At 41.2% G+C, this 18108-nt stretch overlaps 1 protein-coding gene across 2 annotated transcripts in view; it reads left to right on the top strand.

The window, feature by feature from the left end:
• The window catches only part of CFAP74 (cilia and flagella associated protein 74), a 3161205-nt gene that overhangs the window by 1791569 nt on the left and 1351528 nt on the right, over nucleotides 1-18108 (top strand). For both annotated transcript variants that reach the window (XM_044062943.1, XM_044062944.1), the window contains exons 18-19: nucleotides 14831-14970; nucleotides 15672-15794. In XM_044062943.1, coding sequence (XP_043918878.1) covers nucleotides 14831-14970; nucleotides 15672-15794 — 263 coding nt within the window. The remainder of the gene's footprint in view (nucleotides 1-14830; nucleotides 14971-15671; nucleotides 15795-18108) is intronic.

Below are 18108 nucleotides of genomic sequence, written 5' to 3'. Positions count from 1 at the left end.
CAGGCCTGTTTAGTCCACTTTGATTTTCCATACAAATAGGCTGAGTCTAAGAACCAACCCTACCTTCATGCCTGAAGTTTTTTCCGAGTTTACCTTGAATTAGTCTATTCACATCTCAGTGTTCTTCCCTGAACCTAAGAACGGAGAGGAGGGGATAGGTGAGAATTCTGCACACCTTGAATATCCACAAGTAATTCAACATGACCTGCTGAAACAAAAGATTTTAGAATGTCAGACCAATCCTTTATTTCCTTTGAAGGCAAAAAAAAAATCACAATCAATTTCCAAGGAAATTATTTCCAGATGGCTTTCTCAGACTATTCACGTCAGTTATTCTCATCATTGAAAAAGCCCCCCCTTAGAAAGTCAAGGTTCACTTCACCAGAGCTGTAGCAACTTTTGGGGCCTTTTAGAAAGGAGTGGACTGTAGAGCTATCCTATTGGCAGAAACTTGGTCATCTCTGTACAGTTTTACTAAGCACTAGAAATTTGATTCCTTTTCCTGAGCTTGAACAGGATTTGCCAGGGTCTTCTGGACACTGTCCCTGTTTCCTCCACCTTTACTTTGTAAGCTTTGGCAATCATCTCATTTAGTTTTATGCTACTGCAGCATTGACCTAATGAGGAACATAGTACAGTTGTTTAAGTTAAATTATCATAACAGCAGATGTTCTCATTGATAACTGTTGCAGTATTAGCACCCACCTCCCTTTTATTTTTCTTTCTGTGGCCATAGTGGAGTCTCTGTCACTCTGGTTCCTTTTTCTGGTATGAAATGTCTTTTGGGCAATTGACATGCTTTTCTAGAGCTTTAAGCTTTAACCTTCCTCCATAGGGCATGAATGCTCAGAATTTTTGTACTTATACGTTCTATTTATAAAGCTTGTGCTTTAGCGGCCATGCAATGACCAAGAAAGACTCTCAGATGCTTTAGTTTACTGTCCAAATGTCTGATATCCTTGGCAGGATATATGCAATATAGCTTTATGCTACTGCAACTGTAAGCTATTCAAACATCTACCATTCTGGTAAGTTAACTTATACAAATGTACTTTATGCTTAATAGAGGAAGCACTTTTCAGTTCAACCCTAGCATTGGTAAATTTTAATTTTTTTGAGTTCTATTTAACTTAAGTTGTACTTGCACTTGGGGAGGGGGTGACTCCTGAAGATGAGGTATTTTTTTCTTTTGCTATATAGCTTATTTGCACAAGGGTTCCACCACAGAGACTTGTTCCTGAACCTGGTGCTGTATTTGTACCTGACAGAGGCTCGGGCATCATTGCAGGCATCATGGTGAGAACAGAAACCATCCAGGAAATGCAGTGCTGATTGCTACCTGGCCCTGAAGTAAGTGTGTGTGTTTGTGTGTGTGTTTGTGTGTGTGTGTTTGTGTGTGTGTGTGTGTGTGTGTGTGTGTGTGTGTGTGTGTGTGTGTGTGTGTGTGTGTGTGTGTGTGTGTGTGTGTGTGTGTGTGTGTGTGTGTGTGTGTGTGTGTCTGTAAACCCCCTTAAAAATATTTGGATTGTGTATGTGTTTTGGGTTTGGTTCTAATGGTAAAAATCACGGAGTGGTAATCTGACTTGACAAGAGAAGGGATAACTATGAGTTCAGAGCATGATGGTGCTGTATATGTGATCTTAGATCCAGCAAATTTGGGCCCCTTTTTGGGTGAGTGGGCTATATAATGTAAGGTGTTTGTACACGTGAAATTAAGAAAGCATTGTGCTTATTTATATATGGTAGTTGTAAGTCTTCCAGTTTGTAAATTGAAAGTTGAAATCTCCAAGCACAATAATGTTTGGTTTATTAGTAAGGGACTTTATTTTGATATGCCTCTTTTGGTTTTGGTGATATAGAAGACATGTTGGGTCTGGTCAATATATAGCAGGGATTTTATTTAGGGTCACTAGTGTATAGAATACTTGGAATAAGTTGTCTCTTTATGTCAGGCAGAGTTGTTCCTTAATTGTATTTAAGAATATGTAGAACATTTGTTTCATGAGTAAGGTGTACGCATGGAATATGGAGTATGCATTCTGACAATTTACAGCCTTTGTGCAGTATACCTAAACTATGAAACTGTAAGGTCATTGACTTATTGTTTAAGTCTAAATGTGATTGAATTTTGGATGAAAAATGTGTCTATCTTAATCATTTGCAGGGCCACCTTCAAATCAAGGATATGTAGGTATTGAGAACCAACAGGGAGGGTGTTTCACTACAGTACTAGAACCGTGTTTCAGTGATTATATAAATATAAAAATTTTCTGGGTATAGTAGGACTTCCAGAAGGAGCAATGTTTTTGTTGAGGTGTCTATCATTGAGAAACATTGCTTTCTTACTGTACTGATTTGGTCTGGCTGGGTTGGTAGATGGGGTAGACTAACTGTGTTTAAAAAAAGGTATTATGGAGGTTGAGAAGTTTTTGGCCAGTATATGAAATGTCCTGAGGGGAGAGGTGCAGCCCATCCCTTTAAAAGTAGGTGAGACTGTTGACAATCTTCTTCCAGGGAAGTCACACATTGGGCCCCCATAGAATGATACTGGTAGCTAAGCCAACTGTTGAAGTCGATTATCTTTTGATTCCACTTTGACACCATTCTTGGAGGAGGTAATGTACTGCTCAAAACTTGTTGCACCTCTTGCTCAAATGTATATTCTGAGAGTCTGATCATTCTTGTCTTTACATAATCCAAGGAGCTGCATCTTAAGTCATGTTGATAATGACCATGTTGTGTGTATGTAACAGGGGTGAAAAGATATGAGCGTTCTAGTGACCTCTTGTATTCTAGCATCTGCGAGAAGCTCACTGTCAGCCTTTCCTTGCTTGGCCTGGTGAGTGGTGTTTCTGTGCGGCTGAATTGAGTCACATATGACGAAGACATTACCACTTATATTGATTGATCTGGGAGTCCTTAAAGTTCTTGGTGTGCCAGGTTCTTAAGTTGTTGTTTTAGAGTTTATGTTGAATGATAAAGCATGAATGGTTGGTGAAGCGTTTTCATGCTGCTGAAGAATTTGTATGCCAAGTGTATTCTTCAAAAGTTGTTGAGGCTTTGGGAGAGATCTCTTAAGGACCACAGTGTAAACTGTCTTATCTTCTAATGAGCTGCATACAGGTGTGTGTACTTGACAGCCTGTTGGTTTGTGACAACATGCTTGTATGAGAGGGTAGTAATCAGTTTTAGCAGGTATCCACATCTCTCTCATATATTTTTAGTATACGGTAAGAGTAAATGGATATCAGTGAGCAGCAGACTGTTAGCACACTGCCTCAGAGTGCCCTGTGTAAATAAGCTGACAACAGGTGTTGTGGGGGTATTTAGTGAACCTTTTGTTAGAAAAGAATTTAGGAAATAGGATACCAATGTGACATAAGCAGGCTAATGAGGTTTAGCTATACTAGGCTTTTTTGTATCCTGATCCGTGATGAAGAAAATAGTTTGTGTTTCTGAGTGGTCCAGACCTTGTTGTGGTAGTGGGAGGTCTTTCTGCTTATCAGTGAGAGCGGTATGCATTAGAGCAGCCTATCTGTCACAAGAGGAGTGGTTTCCAGCTCTGAAATTAACCTCTTTGGCCATTTTGGGCTAATTTCTATCCCTTTCAACTTTCTGAGTTAAAAACCCATGTTTGCGTGATTTTCCACATCGTGCAGCAGCACCACTTAGCTAGGGTTAAACTATTCCCGGTGCCATAAAGTCTGCTCTTCAGTTTTTTCCCAAGCCAGACTCTTAATTTTATTTATTTCCAGTTTGATGACCAGGGAGGTCCACTGGGCTCAAAGAGCCCGTTTTCAGTGGAGGCCCAGGGAGAAAAGCTCCAATAATAGTACAAGCTCCATAATATGATGTACAATACATAGTGGAAACAGAAATAAACTCAGCAAATTTTACATACAAAATAGCAAAAACTAAACAAATGTTAAACAGCAGCTTGGAGAAGGATGTAAAACATATTTACATGTTTAGTGGTTGAGAACAGTAGTACAAGGTTAAATTAATCATCATTCTCTTTTTTTTCCTAGGGGGTCGCGAGCACATCATCATCATCTCTTCTTTTCCTTTCCTCTGCATCTTGTTTGTCCTCTGTCCACCACGCCTGCATGTCCTCTCTCACCTCACCTCATAAACCTTTATTATCTAGGGCCTTCCTCTATTCCTCTTAGCTGGCAGCTCCATCCTTTCTTTTTTTCCCAATATACCCACCCTCCCTCCTCCCTCAGCACCAACGCAATCCAAATCTCTCTGTCTGTCTCCAAACTGTCCAACAACTGTTGGGATCTTTGACCCCTCTAATATCCCTAATCTCATCCTCCATCCTAGTCACACACGATTGCAAATCTTAACATCTTTCTGCCACCTCTTGCTCTGACTCCTGCTGCCTTTTTTGTGCCAAAATCCATATCCATACCACATATAGACACTCTATCACTCACTACATTTCACCTTACTTCACCTTCCCTCTCACACCTCACTCCTCCTGTCAATCACCACTCTTTCCACCTCTCTCCACCCCCCACCTGTTCTCTCTTTCCCTCTTCTCTTCTTTACTTTCCACTCCACCATTATCTCCTGATCCCAACTACCCCAACTCCTTACTCTTTCTCCTCCCTCCTCCCCTCCCCCTCATCCTCCCTCATTCCTCTCCCTCCTTCTGTCTACATACATATATTCTGTCTTGACTCTCCTCCCTCTTCTCATCTCCACCTCTCCTAGAGCTCTCTCTCCAGATTCTCCCATCCACTCTCCTCAGACTCTCCTCATACAGATCACAATGTCTGCAAACATCATAGTCCACGGGATCTCTGTCATGTCTGTCATCACTCAACCAACCAAGGCATCAAAGAACCCAACCTTGACCTTAAATTGATCCTGTCCCTCCACCACCCCACCTCCCACCTCTGTCACTCCCACTGCAGTCCCCTCCTCACTGTCATACACTACTCCTCGCCACTATCCTGTACCACTCTCTACCACTTCTCTCTCTCCTCGACTTCCTCATACAATACCACAACTCTTCTCTAGGCACCCTGTCATATGCTTTCTCTAAGTCTACAAAGACACAATGTAACTACCCCTTCTTTCCTCTCTGTATTTCTCCATCAACAGTCTTGTAAAGCTCCATCAACTGGCATGAACCCTTTTCCTGGATCAACCATACTCTTTCCTCACCTTCTCATCACTTTCTTTCTCTCTTAACTTCTTTCCTCTTTCCCATAACTTCAAGCTACTCTTATCCTGCTTTTCTGCTTTGTCCTCTGTGTCAAACATTCACTCTCCCCCTCATTCCTCTGACACTCCTTGAAACCAAAAAATTTCTTCTCCAGCCTCCATCTTCTGACTTTCCAAAATTCCATTTAAATTCCTTGTTAGAAATTCCTAATCCATTTCTCCTCCTCTTCCACATGTCATCCCTTTCATATATGCCTTCTGGGCCAACAGCCTTTCCATTCTCCTTCTCATTCCTTACTTCCTTCTTGCTTACTTTTTCCTCTCCTTCTCTTCCTCTCCCACATCATCATTCTTACTCCATCATTCCTTCTCTCTCATCTCAATCTCTCCATCCTTTCCTTCACATCTACTTCCTCTCAAAAAACTCTTCTCCTTCTCATCTCTCCACCTTCCTTTCCTCCATCAGTACTATTTCTCATCCATTGCTGTCCCTCTGTTCAGCTCTGTCTCTCCTCTCCTGCCTCTATTTCCTCTTTTCTCATCTCCCTCTGTTCTGCCTCTCCTCTCACTCCTTCTTCATCCTATCTTTGCTTACTCTCCATATGCCTCTCTCCTTCTTTATACTCATCTCTCTTTTTTCTCGCTCCTCTTCTCCATACTCTCCTCTACTTTCTTCTCCTCCTCTCTTCTCTTCCACCACCTCCTCTCTCCACCCCTCTGTATACTCTCCTGTAGTCCCCCCCCCTCTCCCAGTTCTGTCCATAACTCACCACCCTTTCCAACTCCAGCTAACTTCCCTTCTCCTGTACCATCTTCCTACTCCATTCCCACGCACCTCCCTCCTCCTCCACACCCTCCTCCTCTTCTCCCTAAACCTTAACTTCACACTTTACCTAAATCACACCAATCTATCTTACAACTTTCAAGCCTTGACCTCCTCCCTCCTGCTCTTCCTCCTCTTCTCACCACACCATATGCTACTACACTTTCTTAACTCAACGCTTTCCCCTGCTCTCCTGTCACTCCTCTTCACTCCTACATAATCACCTTAAGCCTTCAACTTCTATAATCCACCCACCATCACAATCATCTGCTCTGCATTCCCTCCTCTTCACCACTAATTCCTACATCACATGTCCTCATCCCATCTCACCCCACCACATCATCCATTCTGACCTCAATGCCATCCTCATCACCACCACCACTTCCTCCCATCACTTCCACCTCCCCTCATTCACTCCTCACTTCCCTTCCATACACTTGTCAACCTCACCCACTAAGTCTCTCACCATTTCACATCAACCCACCCATCACTTGGAGCAACCTACTCCAATCATTCTTCTCTTCCCAAGCATCTGTTCTACTTGACACTATGTGCACTAACAATATTTTCTAACACATCATAAACATCATTTCCTTTCACAGAGTCTCCACTCTTCATGAACACTCTAAACTAAAACGCCTTAACACTTATCCTCTCCCTAGTCCTTTTCCACACACAGTATTACTCCTCACACATTCCATCATCATAGCCACCTCCCTTACTTGGCTTCCTTACACCTGGCTTCTTTTCCCTTCCTCACTGCCTTCTTTCCTCTCTCCCAAGGTTAAATTAATACAGATCTTTAAATCATTTGAGAATGATATAGAAGTAACATTAGCATGGATGAACTTGAATCTGCTTTTTTGTGCTCAGCACTGGTTCATAACTGTTGTAAGCACTAAATAAAATACAATTTACTAAAGCGCTCAACCTTTCTCGTTACTTAGTGATTAACAGTTTTAGTACTTATCTTCCTCAAGTTACTTCAAGGAAACAGCTCTAGTATTTACCTCTCACTTGTCTAGAGGAAATGAGTGATTACCCAGGCATGTCCAAGGGACAGCTCCCGGTGTTCTCTCCTGTCTACCTGATGAATCTGGGCATCTTGGGGCAATGTAGCAATTGCCTCATGTATATAGACAACGCTCTCCTCCTACCACCCAACACTACAACCTGTGAGATATGGATTTAGCTAGCCAAACTGGAGGCAAAGTGCTCTCAACCCAAAACTGAACTTATCAGTCAGGAGGAGAAGGTAAACACTTGCTCCATACCACACTCATCACATAGTCCCACTATACCTACACCACCAAAACCCACACATAGATACACAAAAACATTCTAGAAGGCTCTCAGTAAGAATCTGCCCAAGCAACAGAGACCTTCAAAGCAAAAACGCAAGCAACCTCCACCCCTCATCACAACCCAAAAGACACATAACACACAGACTCAGCGTGCCACTCAACCACAGCCCATAAGGCAAAACAACGTACCTAACACATTAGTCATAGGTGATTCTATAGTCAGGCACACGGATGTTCCACTAACCAGAATAGACAAGGAGAAGGTTACTGTTAGCTGCCTGTCGGAATCCAGGATCTGCCACATAACCCACGCACTCAGGTCACTCCACAACAAGTACAGGTATGACTCATTGTCCATGTTGGTGTGAACGACCTGAGACGTACCTCCCTGGACTACATGAAAAGAGACATGGAGGAGCTCTCTGATCTTGTAATCCAGGCAGGTATGACCCTAGCCCTGAGTAGTATCCTACCTTCGCCCAGAATGATACCGCAGTACAAGGATAAAATGATTGACTTCAACAATTGGCTAAGCTTCTGGTGTCATTCTAAGGGGATCCAGTATCTATCTGCCTGGGATGACATGGTCGACAGGCCATAATGCTTTGCCAGAGATGGCCTGCACCTGTCACCTCTGGGATTCCAGATACTGGCTAAGGTTCTTGCCGCCCCTATAGCGCCTTTTTTAGGCAGGGTTCAAAGGACAAAGATACCACCATAACAGATACAGGCAAGCAAAAATTGAGGGCAATGCTACTCAATGCTAGAAGTCTAAACCTCAAAATGCACATACTCAAGGCACTCCTTAAAATGGAGAACACCGATATCTGTGCAGTAATTGAAATCTGGTTCAAGGCTGCAGAGAAGAGTACCCCTGCACTACCAGGATATAACTCATTCCATACCTTTCGGCCATCTAACCAGGACCGGAACACCAAGGGTGGAGGTGTGTCCATATTCATTAGGTATAAACACACCTCCAGGATAGTTGCCCAACATAATGCATCCGAAATTATCCAAGTGCAACTAACTCTGGGCAAAATTGTAATCCGTATTTTAGCGTGCTACAGATCCCCCACCATGCCCCAAGATCCCCACTCCTCTTTTCTTGATATACCAGAAAATATTAGGGTTTAACCAAACACCCTAATAATGGGTGATTTCAATTACCCCACCATTATCTGGGAAAACTACTCATGTACCTACATCTTCGCTTATTGCTTTCTAGAATTCATAAACTCCAGTGCCCTGGATCAACCTATCCACACCCCCACCAGGGGCAATAATATCCTGGACCTGGTCATTACCAACATAAGTGATCGATGCAGCACACCTGAAGTCAACTCCTCGCTGGTCAGATCCGACCATAAGCTAATCACCATGGATATCCACATCCTGACCCTAGCCCCATTAAGGAAACCTCTGTACAAAATGTTTCCACAGCCAACTTCATGCTTCTTAAGACAGAAGTGGCCAACTTCACGTCACCCATGCAGATGGACAATACAGTTACGACTGCCGAATCATATACAAATGCACTCTATAAGCACTTACACAAGTACATGGATTGTGCTATCAGTAACAGAACCAAGACGCTGTCCTCCAAAAAAAAGAAAGCCAATCTGGTGGTCCTCTGCTATAAACAAACTCTACAACAGAAGGAAGAAACTGTTGCAAAAGAGAGTAAAATCCCAGGAGTGGAGGAGCTCCCTGGTCAGCTTTAGTAAGAAGCTGAGATCCCTCATAAAATCCTCCAAGGCCTGCTATGAAAACAAGATTGCCACTGACTGTAAGGACAACCACAAAGCATTCTATAGCTATGTCAAGAATCTCAATGGCAACACTCAGATCTGCTCTGCATTACAGCACAATGGCATGAAAATTATGGAACCAACTAATATCGCCAACATCCTGGCTGATAGGTTCAGTGTTAACTTTACCCCCCCCCCCCAAAGGGCCCATATCCATACCGGAAGAATGCAGTGTCCCTGCAATCACAACTGAGCAGGTAAAAACTGCACTCTCCAAAGCCAAGAACACAGCATCCATGGGACCGGACAACATCCCAGGCTGTGTTCTATATGAACTTCAGAATGAACTGCCCCCCCCCGACCCCCCACCTAAGCACCATGTTCAATCATAGCTGCACAATAGAGTTTGTACCCACTGAATGGAGCACAGCAACAGTTATACCACTCCACAAAGGGTGAGCCACCATGGACCCCTAGAACTATCGCCCTATTAGCCTGAAGAGCCTGGTTTGCAAGGCCATGGAATGTATCATCATGAAACTCATAAGCAAAGACATTGGTAACCTCCAAACTCTGGACCCCACCCAGTTTGGGGTTGTGAAGGGACGATCATGTCTGTTGAACCTGAACGACATCTTTGAATCAGTCACCAAGGCCGTAGACAAGGGTAAGGCAGTTCACACGACCTATCTTGACCTCGCCAAGGCTTTTGACACCATCCCGCATTCTGGAATCATAGATAAACTCACTAAACTGGGTATAAATCCATAGGTCACAAGATGGGCTGCCAACTGGCTCACTGACAGAACCCACACCTTAAAAGTTGCAGACTCCAAATCTGACTTCAAACCTGTGACAAGTGGAGTATCACAGGGATCAGTCTTGGGTCCTCTCCTCTTTGGGATCTACTTATCTGAAGTACAGGCTAACACAGAGAGCCACTGGCTGATGAAGTTCGCAGATGACTGCAAATTAGGTGCCATAGTTGAGTCCCCAAATGATGTGGACATCCTACAGAAGGGCCTCACTGAGACTGATGCCTGGTGTCAGAGTTATGGCCTCAAGCTCAACGCTAAAAAGTGCATTGTCATCCCTTTGGCAAAAACTCCGTACCCATGAACTTCCACATAGGTGGCATCCACTTAATGCCAAAGGTGTGATAAGAGACCTTGGGACTCAGGTGGACAGTAGTCTCTCCTTTGATAATTACATCACCACAGTAGTCAGGAAATCCTTCTACATGGCACACCTTGTCACGAAAGGGTTCTCATCCAGGAAAAAAGAGGTCATTGTTCCCCTCTACTCGGCTCTAATTAGACCCATTATTGAGTACAATGCCTCTTTTGGAATGTACCTCACAAGACATCTGCAACAGCTGGAGAGGCCACAAAAATACCTCACCAAGAGGATTACGGGACTCAAACAGATGCCCTATGCTGACCATCTCAAAAAACTCCAGCTTTACTCAGTAGCATATCGCCTACTCCGAGGTGATCTCTGCCTAACATACAAAGCTATGTCAAATCCAGAACTGTTGGACATACTACACCTAAAGAAATCCCAATTCCTCCGAGCTACATGCCGTGGAGACCTAAACCTTGTTACCACAATAAACAAAACATGCTAGAGGGATAGATTCTTGTCTCAGAGACTTCCCATACTCTGGAACAAGCTACCTATCTATGTCAAGCAGAGTTCTTCATTAGCACTCTTCAAGAAAAATCTTGATGAGTGGATGGGAAATAGGAAATTCACCCCGGAGATCACTTCTATAGCCCTGCTTGACAGGGGCACAGGAAAATAACCTGCTTGGGAGGCAAAAGCCAGAGAACCTTGTTGGCTAGGCTTACATAGGCCCTTGGGCTGATAGCCTAGTACCTACTTATGAACCTATGAACCTATTAGTATAGGAACCAAAAGCTGTAGTTAAGTTTCTGGACTAGGCACTTACATTTGTGGTGTGAGCTGTGCTACATTACCGTACATTATTCTGCTCAGAGCAGCCCAGTCAAAATGAGCACAGAGGTATGCAAAACAAAGATCTTTAAACATGCCCACAGTCTAGCAAAACCAGACAACTGGTTGCACTGGTTTGCTCCCTGATGGCAGAAGAAAATGGCAAGAGCAAAGCATACTTTTACCATCTGTCTCACAAGGTGAAAGAAAAGCAATACAGTGTCCAGAAGCAAAACACTTCCTTAGCAAAAGCAGCAGGCAGGCAGTTATATAATATAAATAAAATACAATTTCTACTTTTCTGAAAGAAAGATGAGCAGATAAGGTCGAGTCCAGGGATTCATAGTCTGAGCAAAGACCCTGTTGCACAGCTCGATGCCGCCCAGCCAAAATTTGTGCAGAGATGCAAAGCAGAGATTTTTAAACAGACACAGACAAGAAAAACCAACTTATCAGCTGCATGTTTTGTTTCCTGAGGGTAGGAGAAAACACCCACAATGCAACATAGTTTTACCCTCCCTCACTAGGCAAAAAAAGCAATAGTCTCTGTAATCAGAATCCATCCACAGCAGAAGTAGCAGTCAGTCAGCAAATAGAAAAAAATTTAGTTTCCACCTCCCTCTTGCTGTAGGTATTGGCAGATAATATCAAGTCTGATGATTTAGAGTTTCAGCAGGAGCCCTGTTGCTCAGTCAGTGCATCCCTGCCAAACAAACCTGAAAGTGTAAAATGATCAAATTATTTGCAAAGACTGTGACACTTATGTGTAGGTCCTGGTGTTTAAATCACATTGCTTGGATATAATCTCATTAATTTTATGGTGGTTAGAATCCCTTCAGAAATTCTTACAAGGGATCTTCAGTACCAGGAAAGCGATGACTCAGAAGACTATGGGCAAAATACATTTCTCAGTGCTGTGGAGTAAGGGAGTGCCTAAATACTCTTCACATGCTGACTTCTTCCCTTCTCTGTGATTCCCAGACTGCGAGGCTGTTATTGCCTGATACCGTACCTCTCAGCTGAACAGATTTTTGCGGAATGTCCAGATTTTTGTTTCATATTTTTGGTCCATTTTTTTCATATAACTGTGATTTTCTGGCAAAACATTGTCAAGTGATTAAAGACTGATGTTAGAAAATAATGACAGACATTTGAGTTTCAGATTTAGAAAATTCATGCTAACACAAAATCTGTTGTTCTATCAACTATCTGAGTTTGTAACAACAATATTTAAGACTGTCCCAATTTGGGAGCCTTTTGTCCCCCATTATTTATGGCTTTGTCCAGATTTCTTGCCCTAAGAGTTTGAGAGTTGTGCCTGATACCCACTGATATGCTGTAGATGAAAATATTCCTCATATATTGTAGAGTCTCATTTTTGTTATAGATGTGCAGTTTGTGCAGCTTTCAAGTTCAAGTATAAGTGCCTGAAACCATACAATATGCAAAGCAAAAATAGCATAATAAACAAACTGTAAACAAAGCACATTTAGTATAGTTTAGAAAAAATACAACTAAATAGAGTGACATAAAAGGAAACAAACCTTGTTAATTATAGACAAATACAAACAAGTGTCCTTGTTATTTATAGACCAGTTCAAACAAGTGTGTTTTCAACCATTGCCTAAAAACAGCTAAAATGGGAGAATCCCAAAGCCAGCTAAGGATTAAATTCCACAATAAAGGCCCTTGATAATTAAATGATTAAAAAACAGAGCATTCCAAGGTGTATGATGGGATGAATGGAAGGCCCTATGTAAGTTTACAATGAGGATAATGCCTAGGCAGAAAGGTAGGCAAGCAGTATAGATACCTAGGAATACGAAAACAAGGAGCTGATCCACTGCTTTATTAGTAGCCAGTGCAAGCTCTGCAAATTAGGGATAATATGGCAGGGCCTTGAGACTCTAGTTAGTAATTAAGCTGTGGAATTTTACACTAGCTGAAAGTGGGCAATTTCTGATTCTGGAAGACCTTTATACAATGCATTGCAGTAGTCAAGCCAGGAGGAGACCTGGGCATGCACCACCACAGGGAGACCACTGTTTGGAATAAGGTGCTTGATAAGGGTGATATTTCACAGGTGAAAACAAGAAGACCTGACCACAGTAGAAATATGGTCCTTTAATTTTAACCTGACATCAAAAATCTTAATAAGATCACACACCTGTATTACAAATTGAAGCTTATCTCCCAGATAAGAGATGTCATCTGACAAAACAGGAAAAGGGGAATATGTCAGTGTTTCATGGATCATCAAAGCAGCAGTCATAGAGGTATTGAGCTTAACCTTGTTACTGACCATACTGTGGATAAGCTCCAGAACAAGAGTTACTTTAAGGGCAGCTGCAGTTCCTGAGTGAATGAGAGGTGAAGCTGTGTGTCTTCAGCATATTAGTGATATTGCAAATCTCTCAGATGAATAATGTCATCTAGTGGCAATACAAATGGTGAACAACAGATGGCTGAGATTGGACCCCTGAGGAGGGGCCCAGTCTAGAGGGTGGTCGGAAGATGACAACCACAGACACCACCCTTTGAGTGTGACCAGAAAGGTAAGAAGTAAGCCAATCATGGATAGCACCACAGATATCACAGTAATTCTCCAGATGAACTAGTAAGGTAGTATGGTCTACCAAGTCAAATGCTGGCAAGAGATCAAGAATGACCAGATCTCTTGCAACTAAGGGATTATTAAAAAATCTAATGAGGGCTGCTTCAGTACTTTGACTTACTGTAAATCCTGACTGGAAAAAGAATAGGTCAGTAATTATCAAGATTGTCTGAGTCCATGCCAGTCTTTTTAAGTATCAGGGGAAACTAAAGCCTCCTTTAAGTAAGAAGAAAATATCCCATGTGTGAGAGAGGTGGAGAAGATCTTGTATAAAAGTGGACTGACTGCCTCTTTGTATGCCATCACAAAATTAGTAAGACATAGGTCCAAACAAAAGGTGGCAATATGCATATTAAGAGCATACAAGTCATCATTATCAAGAACGGCAAACTTTTCCCAATAAGACTGATTTAGTTTAGTACCATTTAGCTTTAGTACCATGTCCTCACTTACATGTTAAGACATCAGCTAATGTGTCATCCGATTGTGTAGTTTTGCTTGATTTGGGGTTTTGATTATGCTTTTTATTTCATTGTTAGTAAGATAATCAGAAAGACATTCTCTTTCAGTGTGCTGAGGGGTAGATTTGATTGTGGCATCTGTTACAGATGACTCACAGTTCAAGAATGCTTGTTTTGTGCTCCAGTTTGGAATGTTCAGCCAGCTTGAAATCATGAGTAAAAGAGTTTTTGCATGAATAGCCTTTGTTGTCGTTAAGAACAAACACATGCTATAGTTATCAGAATAGAGTGACATCCCTTGTGCTTGTCAACATTTGCATTTACTTTTTCAGATCTTTTGAGTATCTGTTTTCAGTTGCTAGAGGATACCATTTTTTAGTTTCCCTGTGCCTTACTTTTTCAATTAAACAGCTAATGATGATTTGGTTCATAGGTTCATAGATTAGTACTAGGCTAACTACTCTTGCAAGCCATTTTAAGCCTAGCCAATTATCCTTTGTGATACTCAAACCCTGTACCTTGTGTTTGTAAAGTAAACAGCTGAACCATTAGGCCACCCTCCCAACCCAGCTTTGCTGTTATAACTACTCGTATTTCAAGATGTGATGACTGTTTCAACTGAACTGATTAGAGAGTTATGCCCATAAAAATATCGCTGCAGCATCAGTATGAAGAAACGCAGCAAATGTTATTAAACGCACATAGCTAAACAAATTTCTAAGTCATCTGCACTTTTCTTTCTGCAGGATCTGCTTCTTCTGCACTTAAACAGTCTGATGGTGATTTACTCCAAAATCTGGAAGTAGAAGAAGAAATGGAGCAAAAGCTGATTACCCAAACCAATGAACAAGAACCTGAAATAATAAGTGAGATAAAACCTGGAGAGGTAGGAAAATGAAAGTCTTGCAATCTGGTGTGATGAAGATAAAGTAACCTTATCTACTCAGACCCTACTTTGATATGTATATGAAAGACAAGTGTCTTAACAATATATAATGCATACTGTATTAAAACATGTACTTATGGCTTTGAAAACTGCATTGCAATACATTTTTAACCAGTCAAGACCCAATGGGCAAAATGCACACTTCAGGGGACATTGTTTTTTGAAAGAACTTAATTGAGGTTCCACACTACAAAGTTTAAGATTTTAGTGACCTAAACATATGTATATCAGTTTTCAGCTGTAATACCCTGCAATACTTCAAGAACATTGTAAGCAAACTGTATTATACACACAAACTATAGCACACAATATAAAATATAAATTGGCATGTAATTTTGAAGGAAACTAGATGATTAGAGTCAGCATCTCTTTTAAACATTTACAGAGACAAAGTACATGGTTAAATATTTTCTGCCATGTCTTCAGATTTTATACATTGCTGATTTTACTAAACAGACACAGAAATTGTGATACCTTGAAATTGGTCCTGATAGTAGGTTGTGCAGGACAAGGAGGGACTGGATCCTGTTTTATTTAACCTTTCAAATGAATAATAGTGAGCATCTGTACATATTTAAAAAATACTTTCAAGAGCATTCAGCAGTTTAAGTCTGTTTCATGTGTGTCTGTTTCATTTTTAGACCACTGAAGGTGAAATTGGTCCCTTCTCTTCTGTCAAGTTGAAGTTTATTTTTACCCCCATGGTCCCTGGAGAAGTACAGAATGATTTTGAAATCATATTTACTGATCCTAATAGCAAGCCGGTAAGTGTGTCTTGGACTTGGATAACAATAATTTAAAAATGTACACTGATATTTTGACGTAACAGAATACATGTTGCATACTTAAATGTAGTCGTTACCCATGAATTGCATTTTCTATCCACTTTCTTTTTTATGTATGCACTTACACATGAGTGCGGTGTACACATTTTATTACAGTGTACTGCATTTTCAAGGAGTGTAACTAACAAAGTTTAATTTGCTGGGGGAATGGCAGTTCCAGGCCAAACATCAGGTGAGCTAGTCATGACATAGTTTTCTATTATATTTACAAGTACCAGCATATTCATTTTGTGCATTTAGTGTCTTGTTTTGTCTACACAATATTGTTAAACATAGCTGTCAGCTGTCCATAATTTTGCAGAATGCCCTGTATTATTTATTTTTTTTATTCTTTTTTAATATTCTTGGTCTGTTCTTAAAATGTGTGATTTTCTGGAAAATTGTTCAAGACTGCAGTCACTAAATAAAGACAAGATTTTTTGAGTTTCAGAATTCAGATCCTTCAAAATATTCAAATGCTAATACAAAACCTGTTATTCTAGCATTTTTTTAAGTATAAAAGCAGTATTTAGAGCCTGTCTCATTTGGGGCCTTTGTCCATCATTATTTTGTGGCATTCCTCTTTATTCTTCTTTAAAAAGTTGAGAGCTATGTTGCTTCATACTTTCACTCAACTACACCATCACCACTTTGAACTGAAGCTTAGCAATATAAAACGTCATACCTGAGGTAAGACTTGAATATTATAGCAATAACCCACGCCTGGGTGTGGGTAATGCTAAATTTACCCACGGTTGGCGTGGTTTGGTCCCGAGGGCGAAGCCCGAGGGACCAAACAAAGCCAACCGTGGTAATTTAGCATTACCCACACCCAGGCGTGGGTTATTGCTATTATACCATGACATTATTTAAGAAAAGAAACTGTTACTTTTCTTAAATAATGGCATAGTATAATGCCTGTTTACTGCCCTTCCGCAGATGTCTGGCATCCGCGGCAGTTCTGATGTACTGCGCGCCTGCGCAGTACATCAGAGCTGTGCAACGGAGAAAGCAAGATCTCCGTTGCTTTTTTTTTAGTGTTTCGCTATGTTAAACTCATTTAACATAGCGAAACACTAAAAAAAAGCAACGGAGATCTTGCTTTCTCCGTTAAACATTGTCTCGCTATGTTAAATGGGTTTAACATAGCGAGACAGTTTAAAATAAGCAACGGAGATCTCCGTTGCTTATTTTAAACTGTCTCGCTATGTTAAACCCATTTAACATAGCGACATGTTTAAAACCGAGTTATACTAATGGAAAAAAGTCCGGGAGACCGGACCTTTTTCCATTAGTATAACTCGATTTACAACGGGCACGCTGGCCAATCAGCATGCACGTTTTGGGGGGATCATGGTATAATACACATTATAGGGTGCATCACTCATTTTGGCCTTCAGAAACCTTCTGTACTATAGAGGACAGCAGTTCCCATGACTGTATACAGTAACAATTTGAAATGTCAGGGCCCACTAGATCGAGTCCCAAAACATGGAGACTGGCCAAAAAAATGGACTTACATATACCAAGTTCAAGATGGTCATGTCTTGGAATATTCCCTTTTCTCAATGGTATGGTGAACTCGGAGTTAGTAAATAGTTCAGAGGAGTGCAGGTGGGTGTACCCACTTGTAAAAAAGAAGTTTAAAGGGGACGAACCATCTTCAAGATTTGCTCTTCTCCTGGATTTTCAGTCTTTTCTTTTCTTGTGTGTTGGCATTTCAAGTGCTGACATTTCGATAAGGGGCCACTGTATACATTTTTAATTATTTATGAGTCGGTGTAATATGCCAGCATAAAAGCTTTTACAGCATTTTGATTGCAAGTATTTTGTACTTCCATTCTAAAGGCTAATCAAGTGTCCATACTGTAAATGTGCTGTAGGTATTAAATTCATTGTGGACCATTATCTTGCCTGTTGCTTTTGAATGCTATCTTCTAATTTTATCATAGTAGAGCTGACTGGTTAGCAACTGGCGTTTGCTTTTAAAAACAGTCAGCAATCAGACTATGGCCAAGTACACAGTTCACATTTACGTGGGAAATGGCCATGTGCAGAGTGACATAGGGTTAACAGCAATCTGTAGTCCTATGTTGTACTACAATTCAGTGAGTATAAATGCATAACAGAAGGTACATCTAAATTAATGCATAATGAGATGCCAGGTAGAGAAATGAGGTCCTAGTGATCTGCAGATGCATGTGAAGTGGCCATAATTGTGATTCATGAAAAAACACAATGAAATTCCACACAT

The sequence above is a fragment of the Protopterus annectens genome, chromosome 2.part1 (genome assembly GCF_019279795.1).
Source record: "Protopterus annectens isolate FY-2018-M chromosome 2.part1, PAN1.0, whole genome shotgun sequence".
Lineage (NCBI taxonomy): Eukaryota > Metazoa > Chordata > Ceratodontiformes > Protopteridae > Protopterus > Protopterus annectens.
The sequence above is the reverse complement of the archived record's forward strand: the minus strand, read 5'-3'. Positions and strand labels throughout refer to the sequence as shown.